This window comes from Poecilia mexicana, unplaced genomic scaffold (genome assembly GCF_051168715.1).
Source record: "Poecilia mexicana isolate PSO_F unplaced genomic scaffold, ASM5116871v1 scaffold_3, whole genome shotgun sequence".
Classification (NCBI taxonomy): Eukaryota; Metazoa; Chordata; class Actinopteri; order Cyprinodontiformes; family Poeciliidae; genus Poecilia; species Poecilia mexicana.
The window spans coordinates 3,895,503-3,915,296 of record NW_028263372.1 but is presented as its reverse complement, the minus strand read 5'-3'; the positions used below and the strand labels follow the sequence as shown (position 1 = coordinate 3,915,296).

Genomic DNA, 19,794 nt, shown 5'->3' with positions numbered 1-19,794 from the left:
TCTCTTGCTTTAAAGCTCCAAGAGTTTTCAGTAGAGTGTGTGGCCGTGGCAGCGCGGCGAAGCAGAGGGAACGCCGCCGCCATACGTTTGGCTCTAGATTCCACATCGTTCAGCCCAGCTGCACCAAACTCACTAGGATGCATCCTTATTCATCCCCGAACAGGAATCCATAACAGTCGTTGATGGGCGTGGCCTAATTTCTCTACAGCGCCCCCTAGAATTTTTTAAATAATCAGCCCCAAGCCATGCTTTAACCTACAATTATGAAACTTGGTACACATGTGTATGATGTCAGGACCTACAAAAAAGTCTCTTAGAGCCATGGTGCAAACCCAACAGGAAGTCTGCCATTTTGGATGAAAATCCGCCATTTACTGTTTTTCATAGACGTCGCATCTGATCTATCTCCTCCTACAGCTTTCGAGATACAGACTTCAAACTCAGTCAGCAGAGAGTTGAGACATTAAAGGTCCAAAGTTATCACAGGAATTTTTGTATGTCAAACCATGTGGGCGTGGCTTAGCCCCACCCACTTCTGACAGGAAGTCACCTGTTTTTTCTACTGTATGTCTTACTTTTACACTCTAATTCATATGGGTTTCATCCTGTGCAGACTGACATAAAATGAGATGAAGATGAACTCTGTCAATGCCTACTGACCCGTGTGGTTGTGGCAAAAATGGCTGTCCCTCGCCATATGCATACGATCGTCTCTTATTAACAAAAGCATCATCCAATTTGCACCAGACTTTTTATGAGTGACACTTGTGAACCTCTAAGAAGCCCAATAGAGTTTAATTGCAATTTGACTCCACTGCGCCCCCTAGGTTAATCAAACAGCTGTATCTCAGTCAGCAGAGAGTTGAGAAATTAAAGGTCCAAAGGTATCACAGGAATTTTTGTATGTCAAAGCATGTGGGCGTGGCTTAGTCCCAAACTTTGACTATTCACCATGAAACATGAATGTGAAATAACTTCCAAATGCCAGGTCACAGCTGCATCAGACTTTCTATGTCTCATTATAGACCAACCCTCATCACAGTTAGGTGGTCAATTGATGACATCACCTTAGCCCCGCCCACTTCCGACAGGAAGTCACCTGTTTTTTCTACTGTTTCTTACTTTTACACTCTAATTCATATGGGTTTCATCCTTTGCAGACTGACATAAAATGACATGAAGATGAACTCTGTCAATGCCTACTGACCGGTGGGGGCGTGGCCAAATGGCTATCCCTCGCCATATGCATACGATCGTCTCTTATTCACAGACGCATCATCCGATTTGCACCAGACTTTTTATGAGTGACACTTGTGAACCTCTAAGGAGCCCAATAGAGTTTAATTGCAATTTGACTCCACTGCGCCCCCTATGTTAATGAAACAGCTGTATCTACTTGCCACATGGCCCAATCTGCTCCAGATTTTGGGTGCATCGCCAGGGAGCTCTGCCGAAAGCATAAAAGTGGATCGCATGGATGACGGCGTGCGAGCGGTGGCTGGCGGGAGGCAGTGCTGGAACATCCGCGGTGGCTATAGGCCTGAGCGGCGCTTGGCTGCGAGGGCCGCTTGAGGCTCCGCGGAGCTTTAATTCGTTTTATTACTGAAAGTTTTCCTCAAAGTGATAATGAAAGTAGAATACTTTTCTCGGCTGAAATGTGATAGTAGGGTTCTTGCTGAGTTGACTCCCAACTTGTAATTTGACCCAAAATGGCCACCTAACTGTGCATTTTAGGGGGTACTTCCAAGAGACTTTTTTTCTTGCCTTGGGGGATTCTACCTAGGTACCGAGTTTCAGATATCTACGACCTACGGTTTCTCCTATCTCATGTTAGGGGGCCCTGTAGAGCAGTTTGGCCACGCCCACTTGCAATTTCACCGGAATCTGAACATTTTGCCATCTGAACATTTTGAATCTGAACATTTTCACAATTTTGGGTGAAGTTTGGTGAGTTTTTGAATATGTTAAAGCCTCCAAAAGCCGGAGAACTTCCAGGAACACCATCATGGCTGCAGCTTAAAAGGCGAGCTCCTCGACCCAGATCTTTGTAAGCCCGATTAATTTGATAATTTTTCAACGAAAAGTCCGAAAGATAATATTTAAAAAGGGGCATTTACTATGGACTAATCAGAAATACGGCAGAAAGTCTCAAAAATCCGAGTTCGACGACAGAGGTCGACGGTAACGAAACGTTAGCTTTGAAGCTAGCTGACTCAGCTAAAGAAGCAACAGAGGACCAGAGCTGAACGTAAAGACTCAAACCGCAGAGGTCTGTTCCGACTTTAACATGGCAAATTTGGAAACAATTCTCCAGGAACTGCGAGACTTCCGTAAAGAAAACTCTGACGCTCTAAAAGGAATTAAGGAGAAGATTAAAATAGCTAACAGCCGTATTGATGAAGCAGAGAACCGGATAGAAGAAGCAGAGGAGCGTTTGCAGCACATTGAGGAAGCTACAATGGAGCTCCTGGAGCTACAGAAACAGTTCGAAACACGGCTTTGGATCAAGAGGGACGTTCAAGGAGGGAGAATGTACAGATTCATGGACTCAAGGAGGGAGCAGAGGACGGCGCCGGTTCGATGACGGAATTTATTGAGAAACTTCTGAGAGAGAAACTGGAGCTGCCGCCGTCTTTTCCCTTCCAGATAGAGAGAGCCCATCGGGCTCTGCCGCCGCGTCCCTCCCCGGAATAACCACCGAGATCGATAGTGGTAAAGTTTATGAGCTTCAGGGTGAAAGAAGAGATCTTAAAGAAGGCATGGCAGAAGAAAGGATTCATGTACAAGGGGAAGAAAGTTTTTCTGGACCATGACTATGCCCCGGAAGTGCTGAAGAAACAAAAGGAATACAAAGAGGCAAAAAGAGTCCTGCGGGAGAAGAAAATACAGTTCCAGACGCCATTCCTGGCGAGACTGCGTGTTTTCTACGAGGGAGAGACACGGATCTACAACACGGTTGAGGAGGCGACCAAAGACATGGCGGAACGAGGGCTGCAGGTGGCGGAGACCAGACCGGCGGTGACCAGCTTGGAGAAGATCAGACGCCTAACTTGGAAGACCATCGGGGCCAAGAAAGGAGGACAGACACAGAGAGAGACAATAGAAAGATACAACAACGGTTCCAATGTTTTAGGAGAAGTCAGGATGAGATTTCAGGACCACTGCCCTTTAAAATGAGGTATTTAAGATCTTTAGTTTGTTTTTTGGATGGGTCTATTCAAGTCTGAAGGGAAAAACCGGGGCTTAAAGAATGATGACTCGGGTCATGCTAACAGAATTATTTTTTTTTTATTTTACTAATTATTTCCTGAGGGAGTTTTTTTTTTTCATTAGGGTTGGTATCCCCCCCCCCTTTTTTTTGTGGACATTGGAGCGATGGTACAAACATGAACGAAGCTAACTGCAACAAGAAGGGCCCACTCCCTCTGGCAGGGAGAGGACTTGCCTTTGGGCAAGTTTTCCATCATGGCTTACAAAGGGTCAAAGTGCAGACCCTACTCTTGGAAGTTCTTTGGTTAGTCACTTATTCATCAGTGAACGTTCTAAAACTGTTCAGTTGTATGTTCATTATTACTTTGTTTATCTAAGGGTAGCCTAAGGGTCCTAAGGTGTAGAGAAGGTGGAAAATAAGGAGTCACAAGGAGTAAATGACAATACAGAAAAAGGTATTAAAGTTGGCCTCTTTTAATGTGAACAGGATGCTCAACCCAGTTAAAAGGTCTAAAGTATTAGGAAAATTGAGAAGGGAGGGAGTGGCACTGCCGCAGGAGACGCACCTGACAGAGAAGGAACATGAGAAACTAAAGAGAAATGGTTTTAGTCAAGTATTTTACTCATAGATCAGGGTGTAGGAGAGGAGTCACAATATAGATCAGGAAGATCTATATTTGAAAAACTTTCAGAAACAATAGAAAAAGAAGGAAGATACGTGCTGATTAAGGGGAGATTAGAAGGAAAACTGGTCACTATCCTGAACATGTATGCCCCCCCCCCCACCACTGGTCATTTTATAGAAAGATGTTTGATTTCATGACAGCTGAGGGAGAAGGCATTCTGATATGTGGAGGAGATTTAAACCTCAGATTGAACCCACAACTTGATTGTTCGGATGGCGGGAAGCAAAAATCTATAATTAGCAAAAAATTTAAAGAAAATGGCAGTGCTGGGAATAATGGATGTCTGGATTTAGCTCCCTCCTGAAGCTAAATCCATCAGGCAGAAACTACACCACCTCACTCAGTTTATTAAAGAATCGACCTTACTATAATGTGTATAATAAGGATAGTTACAGAGTGGAAAATTGTGACATTGGAGTAAGGGATGTATCAGATCATAGTCCAGTATATATCACCCTGGAATTGTCAAAGGAAACAAAAAGAAAATGTGGAGACTAAATGCAGGCTTATTACTGGGGAATATGAAGAAAGAACTTGCGAAAGAAATTGATATATATGTAAAGGAAAATAATAATGGGGCGGTATCCCCAGCTACGCTGTGGAAAGCAGTAATTCGAGGGAAGCTAATTGCCAAATTAGCTTCCCTCGAAGCTAAGAAAAAACAGGGTAAACTTAGACAGTTACAATTGGAATTAAAATAATTAGCAACACAAAAACTTCTCTCTGGATGAAAAAAAATCTCAAGAAATTAAAAGAATACAAAGCGAGATAAACTGCATTTTGGAAGATGAGATTAAAAAAAACCTTCTGTACACAAAACAAAGGTATTATGAAGGAGGAGTAAATCAGCTAAATTGCTAACTTAGAATGAAAAAGCAAGTGGTAAATAATAATGTTTTCAAAATCAGGGACTCCTCTAATTTGATCAAAATGTGATCATTTGATCAAATTAGAGGAGTCCCTGATTTTGAAAACATTAAGACAGAAGAGATTCAAAATTGTTTTGAAAGCTATTATAAAAAATTATATTCTCAAGTAGAAATTAATAATGATAATCAAATACATACATTATTGGAATCTTTGAATTTACCAAGAATAACAGAAGATCAAAATCATATATTAACAAAGGAGATTACAGAAGAAGAAATAGACTCAGAAATTTCAAGATTGAAAACCAACAATGCTCCGGGGACATCTGACACCCGGAGCATTGTTGGTTTTGTTGGTTTTCAATCTGATTGCCATGGTTTTCAGATGAGTAACCAGATGTTTACAAATTGCTGATCCAGAACGCTGCTGCTCGCGTTCTCACTAGAACCAGGAAGATAGAGCACATAACACCAGTTCTAAAGTCCCTACACTGGCTCCCTGTAGCTCAAAGAATAGACTTTAAAATACTGTTGTTAGTTTATAAATCACTGAACGGTTTAGCACCACAATACATTAAAGATCTGTTATTGCTGTACCAACCATCTAGACCCCTCAGATCTTCTGGTTCTGGTCTGCTCTGCATCCCCAGAACCAGAACCAAACGAGGAGAAGCAGCATTCAGTTTCTATGCACCACGGATTTGGAACAAACTTCCAGAAAACTGTAAAACAGCTGAAACACTGGGTGCCTTTAAATCTCAACTTAAAACCCACCTGTTTACAGTTGCTTATGGCAATTGATGCCTTCTATGTATTTGCGAGTGACTGGGAGTCATTGCGCGTATATAAAACCCTGTAAATTCTAGACTAACAGGTAACCAATTAATGCACAAAATCCGCGTAGGACAGCGAAAGTCCTAGCGCAAAATTTTCGCGAAACAGGTGGACGGAGCCTGGTGCTGCAAGGCTGGAGGCCTTGTCCTGTTAGGCTGTGATTTTATCTTTTCTTTTTATCTTTTTATTACTTTCTTTTTCTTTCTCACTGTTTAAAATTATGTAAAGCACTTTGAAATGCCTTGCTGCTGAAATGTGCTATACAAATAAAATTTGATTGATTGATTGATTGATTGAACATAAGCAATCCATTATACACTGCAAAATGGAAAGATATAGAATGTGCTATGTCACCCACGATACCTCTACAAGCCATAATAAATGATAACAAATTGAGAAAACACCTTAGGGAGGAGTCGAATCTATGGCTAGGATTATCTCTTGACATGTGGAATGAAATTATTTTAAGATATGGGTAGACAGAGCAGAGTAGACTACTAAGGTGGATAACGCATGACTCAGATTTTAAACCTAATGTAACAGACAAAACATTTAGTAAATGGGAAAAGGGTCCAAAGATATTCTGGGAGATGGTTAAGAGAAATACTATACAAAGCTTTGAAGAAATAAAGAATAAATATGAATTAACCCTTTTACGCCAAAGTTTCGAGCGTCTGCCTAAATAAATCTTCCTTATTTTAATTGTAAGTAGTTCTTTAAATGTCCTGTGAGATGATATCGATAACAATTGGAACTTTCAATATCCAGCAAGTTATTTTCGCAATATACCGTCTATTAAACGAGTGCCCCCTGGATTAATTACACTCTCTGCAGCTGCGGGTGTGAGGTTACCATATTAACCCGATATTTGCTGGAAATTGCAACGTCTCCCCTTTCAGAAACCGTTGGAATTTTTCAGATAGCGCTACGTGTGGCGGAATTACGGTACTGCAAATTTAGATGTGTCGCCGCCGAGACGTTCCGGTCTAGAAGGGTTAAACAACAAGGATCTCTTGTTGTAGTACAGAGGAACTACTAAGAAGGATAAATTTAATTGAGTTTGAATCTGGTATAATTAAGATGTTTATTTCAGCAAATGAATCAAACTTGGGGAAGAAAATAATTCCAAACTGTATACAGGATTGGAAAATTTGAAGAAAAGTAATACAACATACATAAAAGTAAGACGGGAAAAAGATGCCAATTGTGGGCTTTCGCAGGAGAACTGGGAGGAGATATGTGGGCAACAGTGGAAAACATCTTGTTCCCTTTCGTGGAGAGTTTGCCTGGAAGAATATTGTAAGATATTTCTGTACGCCAGCACAAAGAAAACACCAAGATACAAAATGCTGGAGGCAGTGCGGAAAAGACAGAGCGGGTCACTTCCATGTATTTTGGGATTGTGTCTTCATGGTACCCCATTGGCAGGACATAAAGACTGGTATGGATAAGGTACTGGGGTTGAATATTCCACTTACATTTCATGTTCTGTACATGGGAAGAGGGTCGGAAAGGTTCACAAGGTGATATATGTATAGGATTATGTTGGTAGCAAACAAAAAAGCCATTACTAGGAAATGGCTGAAGGCAGAAGCTCCTAAAAGGGAAGACTGGGTTGACGTAATGCAATATAATATTTATATTATGGAAAGGCTGACTTTTTCCATCAGATTAAAATCTGGAAAATTTAAGAATTATTGGAAAAAGTGGCAAGGATTTATTTCACCATGGAGATCAGACTTTATTGATTAATAGTGTGGTTACAGGAACCCTTATAGAGCTACAGACTGTAAATAGTTTGCTTGCAGTTCGTCTTCGATGAGAAGAGAGTTAACATTGTGATGACTCGGAAGAGAAGAACAGAGAAAAAGAAAAAAAAAATTTTGGATGATCTTTTTGTTGGCTTTTTTTCTTTCCTTTCTTTTTCTTTTGTTAATCAACAAGAATTGATAGATTGGATAGACTAGCAAAGTTGCTATGTCTAAGGCAGGTACAGATTGTATGTGCAGCTTTTCTTGAATGATATGTATGGAACATTTGGAAAAAGAAAATAGTGTAAAGTCTGTATGTACACTTGTATGGAAAAACTGTCAATAAAAATGTGCAAAAAAAAAAAAGCCTCTAAAAGCCAATTCATTTGACGGTAGCGGAGTCAGAATAATAATCAGCACTATGATTACAATAGGCCTTCACAGCACTTAGCTGCTCGGACCTAATTATCTTATCACTATTGTTATAAGATAGTGATATCTTATATCACTATAAGATATAAGATATCTTATAGTGATATCTTATATCACTATAAGATATAGTGATATCTTATAGTGATATAAGATATCACTTATATCACTATAAGATATAATCGGGCATGATGTGCCCGAAGCACATCATGATGTGCTTCGGGCACATCATGATGATTTTTGTCTATTTTTGCCTTTGTTTTCTTATAGACTTTAGTAGAATGACCTTTTGTTAATATATTTTGGAGTTTGGATAATTTCTTATTTTTGGTCTTTTGATTACGTTAATTTGTGGCGCTGTTAGTCCGCCTATAAATAGGCTGGGTTTCGGCATGTTGGATCTCTGCCCTTCCACTCGCTTCCGCTTGCTCCACCACCACCGGGGACGCGTCTTGATGCGGTGCGCGCACGTCCAGTCGCTGTGGGCCGCAGCTGACGTTTCCAGCCTGCCATGCGGTATTTCTGTTGGCCTTTGTTTGCTTTTTCGTTGTGATTTTGGCCTGGTGGGACCGGTTGTCCTGGTTTCGATCTTTCTTTTGTATTAGGTTTTGCTTTAGGTTGTATTAGGTTTTGCTTTAGTCCAGTACTAGAAGGGGCTTCGACGGCCCTGTATAGGGTTGGCCCCATGCTGTACCGTTTTGTTCTGTTTGATCGGCTCACCAGGCCCAACTTTCTGTTAATACTTTTGGGGTTTTGTTTTTCTTTTTTGGGGACACGGGAAACTGAGGGCATTTAACTCTCTTTTTCTTCACAGAAAATCCGAAGCAGCTGAACAAAATAAAAACTAAAGTTCAAGAGAGTTTAAGAATAAAAATATTTTGTTGAACCTTCATTCTTGTCTCGTGTCCTCAAATATGTTGTGCCCTTGGTGGACGTAACAACTATATATTATTTTTCTCTGCCTCACCTGCCTCCCTTGACCACAAGTCTCTGGTGTCCAAGCCTGTCAATTGAAAGCCTAGTGCTCCGTTCTCCTGCTACTGTTAGCTTCACCACATCAGGTCAGCGTTACACCTGCTGATGACGTTTCTGTGATTCACTTGTCTCATGTCTGATTTTCAAATATTTTGTTTTATTGAGGATTTTTGTACATATGTTTTGGCAGTGCTGTAGTCGTGTCAAAGCAGCAACTTTAAAAAGAGTTTTATTGTCTGTCTGGATGCTTCCAAGGAAGGACAACAGAATATCACGCTTATAAACATGTGACTAAAATCACGATACCCTCACTGTGTATCCCTCTGAAAAATTAAGTTAAATAAAGAAATCCCTCCATGGGATACCACGATAGACAGCATTCATTTCATACAGTTAACATCGGTGTTGTAAGTGATCCGGTATGAAATGGTTGTACCACAGTACTTTTGAATTTTAATCATCAGAATACCGGGATTTTTCCCGTTTTAAAAGGTTTACATCAGCCTGCTTTTTTCCATCGATACACTTCCCGACAGCTCCACACCGTAGGAGGTAAAAAAACAACTCTGAAACAAGAGAACCGTGACATAGAACGGAGCAACAAACTAGATGTGAATCAGGATCAGCGAATCCGGCCATGAACAGTGAAAAATCAAGAGCTTATAGTGACAGTCAGATCAAGTGAAAATCATGATTATTAGGCAGTGCAGGTGAATGACATGAGTGAAGATTACTGGTGATGAGCATCAATACAAACGATAAAATAAAACTAACAGGAAAGAAACTAAAGAAGACATGACAATAAACCAAGAGAGGATGATATTAATCAAAGAAAACTAAATGGAAATGAATGATGAACAAAATGCAAAAATTAACTAAGAAACTAAAGTAAATACAGAGGAATAAACTGGTATGGCAAGACCTTTCGAGCAATAATTAATACAGAGGACTTGTATGGCAAGAACAATCAGACACTGTTTTCAGATAAAAGGTAAGATGTTGTTGGGTTTGTTGAGACAACATCTAGTACTAAGAAGAAATATATTTTACAGACAATAGCAGTAACAGGGAACTTATCACTTATTTATGTTTTTAATTAGATTTTATTTTATAAATTTCTTCAGTATTATTTTTCATGTCAGTGTTAATGTCGTGGTGGTGTTAAGTGACTCCATGACACTTTCAGTTTGACTCATTAGGATTTGATTTGATTGATTAAGAACCAGCTTTATGTGTAATTCCTGTCCAGAAAAAAAAAACTATTAACCTATAAATCAATTGACAGGTCTGTATAAAGATATAATCCATGTTTCTGTCCCATATTTATATGGCGTTAAAAGGATCTGGAGCTTTTGGTTTTTCCACTGAAAGCTCTGGTTTGCACAGTTATGCTATGTGGGTGAAATTTTATGGATGGTACTCTGATGTCCCATTCTCCTGAAGGCAGCACAGAGCTGCTACATCAGAAACTCACAGAAACATTGAAGAGAAAAAGAGTTATGATTGATATAGTTGCAGTTCTATCCATGTTTTAATGATGCTCAGAGCTCAGTTTTTTGCAAATAGATCAGAGTTTAAACTGGCATTGTTGTACATTGTTAGGAAAATAAAATTAAAATATGCTAGTTTTTAAACTTAACCATATGTACAATATTATATAAAATCATCAGCATTTTAAAATAAGAACATTGGGTTCCAAATTGCCTATACGTTACTTTAGGTTTAATGCAGGAATCTGTTTTTTTATGAATCGCTCAGAAAAGGAAACAGATGCTAGGCAGTTCAGATAAAAACAGCATGGAAAAGACAAGTTCTGCCTGTTCACAAGTCAAATTCTTTGGTGATTTTCTAGGGGTAAGGAAGACACTTAAAACCTAGAGAAAAACAAAACAAGGTCTAGGTGAAAAATAAATCTCTTTCTGACAACTAGGGTCTTTGTTCAAATGTTTAGAAAGGGAGGAACTGGAGAGATTCCAGATATAACCAACATGAGAAAATCCTGTTTGCTCTCTCTGACTTTTACTCATTCTGGACCTTTGCTCTTTCTCTCTCTTCATCTTTGGTTTTGAATAGGTCTCAGAGAAGGTGACAATCATTTAGACCATCCCATCTAGGTAATTTGAAACTGCTTAGAGGCTTAGAAGGAGAGGACACACCTTCAATGAATATATTAAAATTAGGAATGCACCTCTTAATAAAAACCTCCACTTCACAGAAGCAAATCGAATTGCTTTGTTTGCGGCCGCACAAACAATTCCCAAAGCCGCCTTCGCTTTTTCTCTTATTTTTGTATTTTGTTCATTTTTCTACTTTTCACAGGTAATTAATGTCTGTTTTATGGTTTGGACTTCTTGATGGTTTGGGTGTGATGCTGATCTGTTTTTCTATGTATTTAATTGTCTGAATAAAACCCTAGATATGTCTGAAGTGAATGGCGACTGGTTTTTCTCTGTGTGGTTTCCACTTTGTACATGAGGAACCCTGAATTTGGGACACTAGAGGAACATTTTATTCCTCTAATTTAACATCTTTTATCTGGTCATTTTGTGCAAGATTTAACAACTAACATTAGAAGATGGCACAGAAGAAGAATTTTTCCCCACTCTGTCTGCTGTTAGGCCTACTGATGTTAAGTTGAATGTCCATTGCATTTTTCATAGATTCTGTAAAAAAAATGTTTTTATTCCCATGGCTTTTTTGTTCTCTGGAAAATTATTTTTGATGATAAATGCAGAAACAACCATAAAAGAACATTAACAATAGTGATAGTAATATTACTAATAAAATAATATTCAGTGCAAAGTAGCCTGCAAATTCTTTGATGGGGGCAGTGAGGGACCTGGATCATGGATAGGGGAACACTATCCACTATCCAACCCAAAAAAAATGTTGAGAAACACTGGTCTAGTGGAAGGGCAAAATGTGGCAGGAGAAGATGCACCAAAGAGATGACTGTATTCCAGCCAAGAAGATTCAAGAATCTGGCAGAGATCCAGAAAGAGCGGAATGAGGCGGGATCATAGCTTCAAAAACCACCACAGTCAAACACATCCAGGAAATGGGCTACAACTGTCGGGTTCTTCGTGAGCCAATGGAGGACATTGGCTCATGGAGGACAACTGGGCCAAGGAGAAGAAAAAAAGTGCTGGATCATAGGCCAGTGTTCTAAGGTCCTCTTTTCCAGTGAAAGTAATGTTTGCCTTTCATTCGGTGATGAAGAGCCAAAGGACTTGGAGGAGGACAAGTGAGGAACTGAACTCAAACTGCTTGAGGTCCAGTATGAAATATCCACAGTCAGTCATGATTTTGGGGCACATTGTGTTGATAAACTGCTTTCTTAAACTCAAGTTCACCGCAACAGTCTATCAAAAATGTTTTAGAGGACTTCGTGATTCCTTCTGCTGAGGACCCGTATGGAAATGCAGATTTCATCTTCCAGCAGAACTTGCTTCTGGCGGCATACACGTGCCGCCAGAAGCACCAAAACCTGGTTTGATGCCCAAGCCCATGCTTGACTGGCCAGCCAACTTGCTGGACCTAAATTCCATTGAGGGTTTACCCAAGAGGAAAGTAAGGGGCACCAGTCCCAACGACAAAGAAGAGCTGACAGTGATAAAGGCAAAGGGATTCCCAACCAAGTATTGAAGACATATCATTTTTAAAAGATATGTTTAAAAACAATATTTTAATTTTAACGTCTTTCTTTTTTTTTTCTGCAAAAACTGAGAAATTTAGGCAGATTTCTTCAGAGTATTCTAATTTTTTGAAGTTCTGTTTTTGTGGGTTTTATGAGCTGGAAGCCCAAATTATGTAACAGTAAACAAATACTTGAAATCATTTAAACTGTGGGCCCTGAATCTATAACTTATGACAGTTAGAAATTTTAAGGATTTAATCAGGTGATGTGACATTATTTGACATTTATGAAAATAATCACATAACCTGTGTATTTTCACAGATTTTTTAGGATAATCCTGCTGTTGCACATGTGTAGTTGGTTCTGTAGTGTAGTGTGTTCTTTTGTCAAAGAATAGATTTTAACTTCTGCTGTTGGTTCTTAAACACCGAACGGTCTTGAACTGAAGTTCAGCGTTCAGTGAAGACACCTCAGGTTTGACCCACATATTTTAATGTTGTCCAACAAAAAACTTACCACAAAATTTGCAGTTTGTGATAGAACCATGTAATGAAGGTCTTCATTACTTGGCTGGAAAACACTTAAAATGTGTGTTGAATGATAAAAGAAACGGATACAAACAGATTGAAGTATTTTATTGATTGTGTGTTTTTATGCAGTGGCATCTCAGCTGGAACTGGTGGTTTAAATTCAACAAACAAATGTATAATACAAGTATTGTGATTGTTTGAAATGCACTGAAATGTTTGAAGGCTTTGTGTGGGTGTGGCTTACCTCTGTCTCTTCCTCTGCAGTGTGTTCAGGCTAAAAGATTCCCCAGGGGCCTAAGCACCTTTTAAAGGTTCTGGAAGAAACCAAATCAAATGGAAGAGGGGGAGCAATAGAGCTATGCACTTGAAAAGTTTAACATTGGATTTATATTTATAGAAATGTGTTTTTAGAGGTGCTTTAATGGAATAGTATTTGCTAACATATATTATTCTGAAGATTTGGTTATTTTGTCAAGGTTTGTTTGTGTGCATGTATTTTGTTTTACCGTGTTTCTTGGTGGGTTTATTAATTGGAGCAGCCAGGGACTATAAAAGCCTGCATGTTAGCCACATTGAGTGTTGTTGCTGCTGAGACCCTAGGCCATTGTAAGCAGGGCAGTCTGTGTTAAATGTTGGTGAATAAACACCTAGTGGGATTCCACCGTTTCTCTGCCTCAAGTCTCCTACTTCCTCCAGCCGCTAAGGGCCATTCTAACAAACCACAAACTGCGAATTGTCCTTTGACAATTTGCATTGGCATTTTTAAAATAATAAATAAGAAGATATATGATGATTCCTAAGAATTTTCTGATCATTGATGATCAGTTTCCATGATAATAATATCCAGGCAAGAAAAGTTCTTCGTTAGACTGTTGGACCTTAATTTGCATGGACGGAAATACTGGGGCAGAAAGGTTCCGACCCCCCCAATCTTGGAAAAGTCTAGAATTGCCCCCCCTCCCAAAGAAATCATAAAAGAAACCTTTGTTATAATACAAAGGTTTCTTCAATATGAAAAGACAAAAGAAACAAAGAACAAATTAAATCTATCATTCATCTAAGAAAAAAGTAAGACTGAATTTTTAGCAATAATGACATGGGATTTCCTCCCTTGTTAATTGTACCCATAATGGGTGTGATTAAAAGTGCACCCACTGTTTAAACTGGAACCCCGTTAAAAAGACAATTTAATAACTGCTGTCACGAAATCCTAATGTCCTTTTCTGAAAGTAGTCAGCGCCTGCACTGCAGAAGAACACCTCCAACCTTGTTCTATAAATGTTCTCCATTTAGTGAATGGAGAAGAATATTTCGGACATGTAGTAGATGTCCTATATGCACATAACTACATGTAACCATGTATTTATGTTATTTTTAATAAAATTGACATAACATGTAACTGTTCCTTCAGGTGCCTGTGGCAGGAGTCAGCAGTGGAGTCCACGATACAGGGAAGACCATTGATAAGACAGAGACTCTCTTCTCCCAGGAGAGAGACCCACGCTTTGCTGAAATGTACACCAGCATATCTGGCTGTATGTCTGCAACACACACACACACACACACACACATACACACACACACACACACACACACACACGCAGTTGTGTTTTTTTCACTTGTGGGAACTTTACATTGACTTCCATTCATTTTCTACGCCTAACCCTTCCTCTAACCATAACCATTACATACCTAACACTTAACCCAAAAACAGTATTTACCTTCATGGGGATCAAGAAAATGTGCCCACAAGGAGGAGCACAAGGAGGACCCACAACCCCACATTTTAGACATGTATAGGTCCACACCAGGATATAAAAATGTTGTTCACACACATACACACACACTTACCATTTATATAGACTGCTGTGATATGTAACTGGGGCCTTTTTATCCAAAGCGGGAGACAAGAAGATGATGGTTCCCTCTTCTACGGCAGGAGGACAGCCTCTCTACACCCAGAGCTCTCCCTTCCAGCAGGGCCACTCTGCCAAAAGCTTCAGGTACGCTTCAGTTAATGGATATATTCTATTCTGGCAGTTTACATATGTAAAGTAAAAGCTTTGTATTTGACTTTTTGTCTGGTTTTGTGTTTTTGTTCACAGCTCTTCTGTGATCCATGTTCCTGGTGTAAATGACATCCAGTCCTCGGGGTCGTCCAATCAGAATCTAGCTCAGATTTCTAGACAACTTAATACAGGCCAGGTAGCTTGGTCAGGCAACCGACCCCCATTCGCTGGACAGGTAATGCACATGGAGTGAAAGCTGTGGACATTTGGGGAAAAAAAAGAAAAAAAAACACACAACTCCAAACTTCCTCATGGTTGAGATGACTTTGCATCAGCTTTGTGATCGTTGTCAAGTTAACTAATAAAAATCTGCTGTAATGTTTTATACCATTACAACAGATTTGGCCTCATCTGTGAAGTCAAAGCCTGGATCAAGTCAATGACTTTCTCCTTCAACTCATCTAAAGACAAAGTGTTTTGGATAAAATTTCAGTCCTCTGATCAATTTAATGATGCAAAAACATCCCAGAGAGCCACAGGCTAATCACTAACTTAGAAAATTATTCAACACAACTAAAAAACTGCAGCAAAAATCTTAAAAAGTACTGTGAGTTTACATATCTCCCACATATTATTAGGATTATCAACATTTGTTCTACTGTCATGTGAAACTATTTAGACCTATGAAAGTCTATGTTTTTCATTAATCATTGGTAAGATGAATGAACAGTAAAAACTATCGCTGTAATAGCGCACAAATACATACCATGAATTTTTGGTAAAATGTCTTCTCCAGACAAAGCTGATCTTCATCAAATGCCCAGCATTAAACTGTATCCGTTTCAGGAAGAAATGCCCCTTTTCCACTGGCTCTAATGGTCCCGGCTCCACTCTATTAGGCTTGCTTTGTGAGTGTTTCCACCAGTATTTTTTGAGGCCGGTTCCTGCTTTTTAGGTCCCTGCTTTTTATGCCAGCTGGACTGGCCCAACTTGTGTGGGTGACGCAAGTTTCGCTCCTGTTCACTGACCGGTTGTGGGCGTGGTCAGACGTAGCAGTAAAGAGAGAAGAAAAACAAACGGCGCAAAATTTCAAACTCACTGCAACACAGGAGTGATGGAAGCTACAAACAAGCGGTGGAACAACGAGATGCTGGTTTTTCTTTGCATCGGACTTCAATATTCAGTGGCAACTTGATGAAGCAATGAGGAATTAGTCATTTTTGTCAACGTAGCAGAGAGAATGGGAAGCCTCGGTTAGCCACTTCGGAGCCCGACACAGCCCCACGGTACACCCTGACTCAGATGCATGCTACGCCGCTGCTGCACTCCAACCAGGTTTGTAGATATATCTGTCTGGTTTTTACTATATTTAAGGTGCGCTATTTATAACTTTGTCAGTATTGTACAGCATGTTGCCCTTCATTTGTTCTTTTAGGTTTTATCTTTGCATGACAAACATTCCATTGTTTGTCATTGTGCTGTTGCTCTGGAGTTTTCCCCTGTTGTAAGATAATTATTATATGATTTTCTATTCTAAAGTGGCTAGATAAAAGTTCTTTAATTAAACGGTTATTGTACAAGACATAAAAATGAACAATAAACCTGAAGAAAATGAGAGTGGTATTTTATCCATGGCCGTATGTCTGCACTGGATTAAAACTTACAAGGTAAGGTAAGGTAATTGTATTTATATAGCACATTTTCAGCAATAAGGCTGTGTTTTACATGAGTTAAAAGGAAATACAAACAAAATAACAAACCAAAGAGAAAAGAAAACTAATCTAATGTTGTTCTAAAGTATGTAATTAGCAACTCCTGTTCAGGGTTGCTAATTCCATTTCTAAATAGTGAGTACTCTACAGTTTCTGATAAAACAAGCTAAAGAGTGACTGATCTAATTCCTTTTCTGGGTTAAAGTGAGTACTCCACAATTCTAAGTTTGTTCTAAATCCTTTTCTGGGTTAAAAGTAATACAAACTAAGCAGTGACTGTTCCTGTTCATGACAGTCTGAACAGCACAGGTTCAGATTGTTTTCGAATGTGACCCATATCCGATACGTATCCGATTCAAATGTGACCTAACGTCCAGGCCGCATTCATCTGAACTGAATGTCACTGATACTCAACAAATTCTGCGACCTGATATGCGCAAGTGGGAAGAAAAACAACTATGAAGGACTATAATGAGGATTGAGTTGTTATATGCTGTTCCGGTTGGACAACAACTTCAAATATGTAAGCTAAGCTCCACCGTTAGCCTCCATGTTTACTTCCGCAAACACTGAGCACTTCTTTTTATGAAGGTTGGTGAAACACTGAGAACGCTGACACTATTGCGCCCTCTACTGCGCATGGGGGACACTTTCAGGTCGTTTGCCCGTTCAGACTGCAGAACACATACAGGTTTCATATGTGTGGCAGTGTGAACAGCCTGGCAAAAAAAAATCTGATTTGACAAAAAATTGGAATTGGGTCACTTCAGGCTGCAGTGTGAACGCACCCTAAATTTTGTCACACCCTCATCATGTTTTCATCATGCCAAAGCCTACAGTTCATGTATTGGAGAAATAATTAAATGTTGATGACATTTGAGGATATTTTTTAAATGTTTTTTGTGGAATCCTTTATGCAGCCCAGCCTCACCCAGACTCTGCCTCCAGTGGCCCCCGGGTAAATTGAGATTGAGACCCCTGATCTAAATAGTGCGTACTCCACAATTTCTGATATTACTAGTAAACTAAAATAATCCTTTTCTGGGTTAAATAGGGAGTACTCCACCTAAAACAAAAAAAAGAGGAAAGGACACATTAGGGCAAGTGGCAACATTCAGACAAAACAATGGGCAAAACAATGATACGAGTGAAGGCGGTGACGTCAAAGGGCCATGAAGAAACATTACTGAGCCCCGATAAAGGTATTGTTTATCCAGGAATGTCCTTAGGAGCGTTCAGCTTCGCAACTCCATGGATACAGGAGGGGGTGAGGAGGGAAGAGCATTGTGTTTACATATCTTCAAGGAGATTAGAAATATGCAGCCCTCCCAAGGCCACACGGGGAAAGCCAAATCAGAAACAGAATGTCTTAGGTCGGGAAGATTATAAATTTCAATCTTCCCTAAAGTCTCTCCGATACATCTAAGCTCCCAATCGTCCAAATTAGTTTGGTCATTCCATTGAACCGAAACTAGCAACTTCTCCAAAATCAATTCCAACTCGTTAGTGAGTTTTAGAGTCCTCGTCTCTGTCCATACCAACAGTCTGAGTGTTCGGCCAAGTCTGTCACAAATTTGTCGATAAGCCAGGAATCCACAAGCTCCAAACAGCAGAAATCCTGTTATCATGAATAAATGATGTGCAAAGAAAGGGTCCAAAAATATAGAAAAAGACAGGACAAAAGCAGAACAAGAAGGGCAGGGAGGGAGCAGAGGAAAAAAGCGTCCGCCTTCATCGAGAGCAAGAGAGAAAGGTCATTAAGTAATTACATTTTGTCTTTTAAGTACACAACTATTCCAGTTATTTATAATTGTGTATAAATGGTAAAAAAAAAATGTCTGTATAGGCCTGTCACAATAACAAATTTTGTTGAGCGATTAATTGTCTCAAATTATTGCGATAAACGGTAATATTGTTTGAAGACCATTTTAAACTTAATGGTAATGACATAATAATGCAAGCGATATCCTGCAAAAATAGATACACTTTATTTTCAAAAGAACACTGAACACTGGAACTGGTAAACTAAGTAAACAAAACAACCAAAAAGAGAAATAAAATTGACTCTGTTAGGCCTGTCGCGATAAACGATAAATCAATTAATTGCACGATAAATTAAACCTATCGACCTCATTTTAATTATCAGCTTTATCATCTCTTCCTGCCTTTTTTTCTTTCTATTGATGACACTGAATGAAAAAAGGCTAAACTCCGGTGCTCTCCCCTGACTCTCCCCTCCTCATTTCCTTAGTGTAATGTCCAGTGCACACGACACAAGTTGTCGGCCAATTGTCTGCCCATTTTCAAAACCTGAGAGACCACACATTAGCCGACAGAAATCCTAGGTATAACAGTTCGATCGGGTTCGATCGTGCCGTGTGGTGTCCAGCCACATGGGCACAACATAAGGGCTACAAGTCTAGTTAACTAATTTTAAAATCAGGCATTAATCAATGTCTACATGTGATTCATGTGGCTAGAGTCAGCATAAAGTCCTGACTGAATGGAAATCATTATAACCAGTGGTGGAGAAAGTACTCAAAACATGTGCTTCAGTAAAAGTACAAATACACAGACAAAAATGTACTCAAGTAAAAGTACCACATTAACATTTGTACTTAAGTAAAAAAGTACAGGCTTTTAAAAATACTTAAGTATTAAAAGTAAAAGTACTTGCTGAATGCATTAGTGGCTAATACAATATCATTAAGTTAACCGATCGTATTTAATTTTAACACATCAGCAATGTGCCATTTTAATGAACAGTGCCACAGATAAAGCATGTTTTTATTGTGTTTACTCTCTGTAACATGGTTTAGATTTAGACATGCAATTCTATGCATCATAATTTCAGGAATGGAAACATTTTGTCTCCTGTCCTAAAATAGCATGAACTTCACTTTTTTTTTTACCACTATTAGCATTTATTTTTGAAAGTCCAACAGAAAGAGGGTGGGAGGGGGAGGACATGCAACCAAGGAGCCACGTAGCAGAGTTGTAGTCAAGACCACCTAACCCGAGACCAAATCAAGACCAAGACTTGCTACATGATGCAATAAAATTAAGTGTACCTATCAAAATTGCTTGATCTGAGTGAGGCTTCAGTCCTATAGGACTTAGTACAGATCCGTCCAGAAGAATTGGATCGTTCA

At 39.4% G+C, this 19,794-nt stretch overlaps 1 protein-coding gene across 1 annotated transcript in view; it reads left to right on the top strand.

Annotated features, from left to right (window-relative positions):
* Window positions 1-19,794, top strand: part of arnt2 (aryl hydrocarbon receptor nuclear translocator 2) — a 172,954-nt gene that overhangs the window by 126,076 nt on the left and 27,084 nt on the right. The window contains exons 14-16 of the mRNA XM_088004065.1: window positions 14,333-14,456; window positions 14,822-14,924; window positions 15,027-15,165. Of these exons, the coding sequence (XP_087860191.1) occupies window positions 14,333-14,456; window positions 14,822-14,924; window positions 15,027-15,165 (366 nt within the window). The remainder of the gene's footprint in view (window positions 1-14,332; window positions 14,457-14,821; window positions 14,925-15,026; window positions 15,166-19,794) is intronic.